The sequence below is a fragment of the Capsicum annuum genome, chromosome 1, assembly GCF_002878395.1.
Source record: "Capsicum annuum cultivar UCD-10X-F1 chromosome 1, UCD10Xv1.1, whole genome shotgun sequence".
Classification (NCBI taxonomy): Eukaryota; Viridiplantae; Streptophyta; class Magnoliopsida; order Solanales; family Solanaceae; genus Capsicum; species Capsicum annuum.
Window position 1 is genome coordinate 148,824,487 of NC_061111.1, and position 5,588 is coordinate 148,830,074.

Below are 5,588 nucleotides of genomic sequence, written 5' to 3' on the forward strand. Positions count from 1 at the left end.
CAGCCAGCTGTTTAATCTAACGAGATAATGGAATAACTGAATATTATTTCATCAGTAAATGTCATCATTGACATATCAAATACATGTAATTCAATTATCCATAAAAAATAAATCACTAAAAAAACATGTGAAATATATGTAATTCAATTATCCATAAAGAACAAATCACTAAAAAAAATAAATCTTTAAGAAAATTGTTTGTTCCAAATCCACAAAACTACTTGTTTTCTTGATTGAGTTCCGTAATAATACCCATCACATTCACTTCTTTTTCTTCCTGTTTTTTCTCCTCTTCTTCAACTTCTTTCTTCTCATTTTTCCTCTCTTCTTCTTCTTCTTCTGATTGTTTCTTCTCTTCTTCAATGTTTTCAACCTCCCGTTCGACCATTAATTCTTCTTAAACTGCCTTCTCGTTTTTGTCTTTATCTTCTTTTGATGATTTCTTTTCACCATGTTCTTTTGTTTTCACCTCATTTTCTGCTTCAGCTGTCATCTCCTCATCTTTTTCTTTTTTTTTCTTTTTCTTCTTCTTTTTCATCTGCTGCATTCTCCTCTTCCGTTTCTTTTTCTTTCTTTTCTTCTTCACCTTTTTCATCTGCTGCAGTTATATCCACCACTGCGACTGCAAGTTCTTTGAGGTTTACTTGATGCCGACTAAGAGGGGGGCTATCGAGGTGCACTGTATTATTTTGAAATAATTATTAAACATATGCAGTAAAATTAAATTAGAAGAGCGAAAAATAAATTAATTTACCTTCTTGTTGTTGCTTCTTCATATCCTTCTCAATTATCCTCAGCCTCTCACTTCTAACAAAATAAACAATATCCAATAGACTTTTCTCGAGCAAATCAATGCGCTCGCACATGTCATTGTCATTAGAAGCATTTGCTAAAGTTTTGAGTTCACTTGAACCAGCATGATCACAAGCGCGTGGTGGACTTGGAACATAATGGTGGCCACCCAAATCTTCGTCTTCATCCACGACCTCTGCTAATTATGTCAGGACGGTCATGCCTTTTAGCTGCACCTTCAACGCATCGATGAATGTATCCTTAACTTCGTCCGTGTATGGCTTAAAAGTTTTCATGTATCTCTGCTCCATCTCACAGACATAGGGGTAAGGTACGGGTGCACAATCTACAAGAAAATAAAAATAAATTACAATACATTTGCTAATATAATAATATTAGTATCATATCATAATAAGTATAATTTTAGCTTTGTGTTGTTTTCTTTGTACTTAAATGGGTCGTCTTTTATTATATTGTCACACTTTGACGTGTGCCATCGAAGAAGACAGGGAATGGGCAGCGGAGAATCCAACAACTTGCTAGCGTACCTTCCCAGATGAGGAAAAGTCTCATATATCCAAACCTGTAATCAATAGAAGACAAGTATACAGTGTCTATGTATTACTGCATAAATATGTAGGAGTCTATAATAAATCAATAAGCTCGTTAATTATAAGTACAAGAAAAGTCCAGGGACAGATAAATAATGCGTACAATGCATTATTTCTCTTGACAAAGGCTTCTTTCTGCTTGGTCAGATCAGTATTCTTTTTCAGATAGCTCAAGGCAGCTCAAATGACTATTTTCCCCATGGATACCCCCTGAAAGAATTCTAAATCAGTCGCCATCTTGATGTGGTCTGAATTCACCTTCTTTGATGGGTCCTTTGCCAGCAACATCGCGCGCATAAACTAAACCAAAGCACACTTCAACTTTTGTTGATTATTCCGTCTATTACCTTTCATCAGGCTAATAAACTTTGCAACAGTAATGCTCTTGTTCTTCGTCACCTTAACATGAAAGCTTTCTCCATTTTGAAGGACTTTGTTCATTTTTTATTCACCGAAATATGCTGAACAATTCAGCCCCATAATCAAAGCAAATTCCTTTAAGTAGAAACAAGCGGGCTTACCGTTCTCACAAAATCAAATTCCATGCAGTTTTTTTAAAAAAATTTTTTATACGTCACAACATATAATGAACCATCTATCCATTAAACTTAAAATATTTTGAAATATGCCTCAAGTGTTTGAAACATGTTTTCTTAAAATCACAATACAAATTTTGTTCAACAAGAACCCGTCTAAACTCTCGATACACTGTCATTCTTGCTCTCATAGAAATTTTTGTAGGAAAAGAGCTAAGATCATCTATCCAGGTTGTTAGGTCGTACAATTCAATGGAGATACTCTCGCACAAATTGATAAGGATATGGGATCCTCCTCCCCGTCTCTACTATCTCTCCTATCCTCACTGTCCCCGCTATCACTTTCACTTTCTTCTTCGCTTTCCCCCCTCACTTTTACCTTCTCTATCCTCAGCATCCTCACTCTCGTGTGCACTACTTTCATCATATTCCAAAATATCGGCAAGGATTTTTTATTTGTTTTCCGATTTTGATTCATCGAGTACGGATTTTTTTTTCTTGGAAGTTTTCAAAACTTCTTTGAATTTTCACTTCCTACTGGTAGAAGTAGGCCTTTTACCTGCTCTATAAACTCTTCTCACCATTTATGATCTACAGCAAAAAATGAATCTATAGTGGTCAATTTATCGATCACTGATCCATTAATAAAAATGAATAAATGCAGCAAAAACAAATCTGCAGTGGTCGATCTATCGACCACTGATCTATTAAGAAAACTGGAAAAACGCCTCACATCAAACATGCAAATCAAGTTCCAACTTCACCAGATATTGGCAGTGCAATTCACAACAACAAGAACACCATTAAAATGGGTTGAATTTAGTACAAAAGATTCAAAATCAAACGCAATATAACTACAGAAATTGAAAAATTTTCTAATCATTTCCAAAGCAAAACCCAATTAAACATGCGAAATTGACAATGTTAACTAAAAACACTCAAATTTCAACTAATTCAATGAAGAACAGTGCAATTTTTGTCAAAATCGAAGAACCCCAACACAAAGCGTCATCGAAAAAAATTACTAAAATAGATCTCAAATTAATTGGGGAAGAAAATTACACTTACTTGAGCAAGAGAAATTGAAAAATTTCGCCTAAGGAAGCAAAAATCGACCAAATTTTATCGTTCGAAAAAATAGGAACATAAATCGGGAGAAGGAAGGTTTTGAGGAGAGAGAAGTGTGTAGTTGAAAATATTAAATGATTTTAATAAATGTTTTGAAAATGAAAAAAAATATAAAAAAGGGGACTATGTTGTTGTTTTAAAAAAGTTATATTTTTTTCCAAGTTTTAAAAATGTTAAAGAACCCATGACCCCACAACCCTGACCCACTTTTTACCTTTTTCAAGACCTAACCCTAAAAAATAAATAAAAAACAAATGGTGTCTATTACTCAAAATAAGTTTTTAAAGTGGTCATCGACTTGTCCTTCATGGAGAAATGTGTAACCTATATTCATTGCTCATTCCTGCTTCTATCTCGTAGTGGTCATTGACTTGTCCTCCGTGAAGAAAACAACTTGCAAGACGCGAGTTGGAGTTTCATTTTTTAACAACACAAGAGCAAAAGCAACATTAGGCTTAGATAGGCTTTGTGAATTAGTAACTGATAATAAACTAAGCACGAAGAGGCAAAGGAGATGATTTAGTGAGGAAGGCATATTTTTTTTTGTTTTTGAAGAAGAAACTTTGATCGCTTTGTGGTTTATGCTAATCTAAGGCCATAGGCCCCAATTTATAATCATTCCTTTGTGTGTGAATATAGTGATTGCTCTTTCTTTTACATCAATATATCATTCCTTTAAAGGAGTTTTATTACGTGTGGTTTGTGCTTTTCTTTAACATCTACCATCATTTATTGTTTTTCTTCAACTATCATTCCTTTAATTTATAGTAAAATTTGTTTACGTGTGTTTTTTTTTGTTTTATATCTACCATCATTTATTGTTTTACGTCAGCGACTATCATTTATTTAATTTATAGTAAAATTTATTTATGTGTAGTTTTTGTTTTTGTTTTACATCTACCATCATTTATTGTTTTACGTCAACTATAATTCATTTAATTTATAATACTTTGTTTATATGTGATTTTTGTTTTACATCAATATACTTTGTTTAATTTTGGACTATTGGCTAGAAAAGCCTTTGATTTAGGTCCCAGGGCTTTCAAACTCATTTTAAACTATTGGGTAGACTGAATAAAAAAAATCTAGTCTAATTGATCAGTTCTTTTATTTTATTAAAGTGAGGGGAATGGTTATAGAAGATTCATGCAATTGTACTGACGGAGCTAGAAATTTCACTACGGATATATGCAGACCTTATATTACAGTGTATATATACAACAACAACAACAACAACAACAAATCCAGCATATTCCCACATCGTGGGGTCTGGAGAGGGTATAGTGTACGCAGTCCATACCACTACCTCTAAAGAAGTAGAGAGGTTGTATGTTTCCGATAGACCCCCAGCAAGAAAATACCTTATCCATCCCATTTTAATTATTGCTTTTATCTTTTTTCATGGTTGCTAAGAAAAATAATAAATACAAGGTATTAAGTTACCCTATTTATTAATTTTCTTTTTAAATACGATAGATGATGAATCTCCTTAGTAATGGTTATTGACACCTAATTTTTGTGTCATGATACACATTCTATCTTCACTTCATATTATTTCTTTTCTCTTGTTATGAAATTGTAATTTACGTATTACTTAATTTCATTTTCTAATCCTGGTAAAATAATAATGTTTCTTTATAACAAAGATGTCTCCGCAAGCTCTTGTGCCACGATTAATCCACCAACTACCCTGCTACTTCCCACTCATTCCAACAAGGCTCAGAGAAAATCAACATTTGAAGTGTGACAGATGCTTGTGTCATTCACGTCAAATAACCTAAAAACCCCATGTTTCTTCCCTAATTCGAAGCTGCAGGAGACTGTGTTGGGACTTTATGCCAAAAAGACTCTTTATCCAAATTATTTTGTCAAATACCCACAAGTTTTAAATCCTTTGTCAAATACCCACTTAATTCCACCTCACCACCAACTTTTCCAACTTAACAATTTCAGCCCCAACCTTTATAATAATTCACTTTAACCCAATACTTCCAACTTAATAAATTCACCCACAAGTTTCTAATAGTACACTTCAACCCACTCCATCACCCACCACTATATATATAAAAATAATATCTAGGTTTCCAAAAATATTTAAAAAAATAATTCCAAAAGCTAAATATAGAAAGTGGTTATTTTTCCCACCAAAAAGCTCCGATTCCGACCACTTTTCCAGTGTTATTTTCCGGCGATCAGTTGTAAATTAGTCCACAAACATTATAAGCTTGTCCATTGCATCCATTGTTACCCTATTTGTTTCCTATCTTCTCAAACACACTTTCCACCATTGTTAAAAAGCTTTAAATCATTCACATTACTCAAAACCACTTTAGAAAGTGCATTACAGCAGCTCAGGCGACTCCAAGTTCATTTCTTTATTCCATAAACCCAACAATCATTGATTACAAGCAATATTTGCAATTTCAAGTATTTGTATGGAAATCAGCGCAGTCATCGACCCGTCCTTGCTAGTTATCGACCGTGCATACAACACGACATAGACCATAAGCATAATCTACCA

General features: G+C 33.6%; 1 protein-coding gene across 1 annotated transcript; it reads right to left on the reverse strand.

Moving 5' to 3' along the window:
* Window positions 1-202: 202 nt before the first annotated feature.
* On the reverse strand, window positions 203-1,200 carry LOC107852180. The gene is made up of 2 exons (XM_047403118.1): window positions 755-1,200; window positions 203-679 (listed from the first exon to the last, which is right to left on the reverse strand). Exons 1-2 carry the CDS (start codon window positions 864-866, stop codon window positions 498-500), a joined length of 294 nt encoding a protein of 97 aa, XP_047259074.1. The 5' UTR covers window positions 867-1,200; the 3' UTR covers window positions 203-497.
* Between the last annotated feature and the right edge of the window lie 4,388 nt (window positions 1,201-5,588).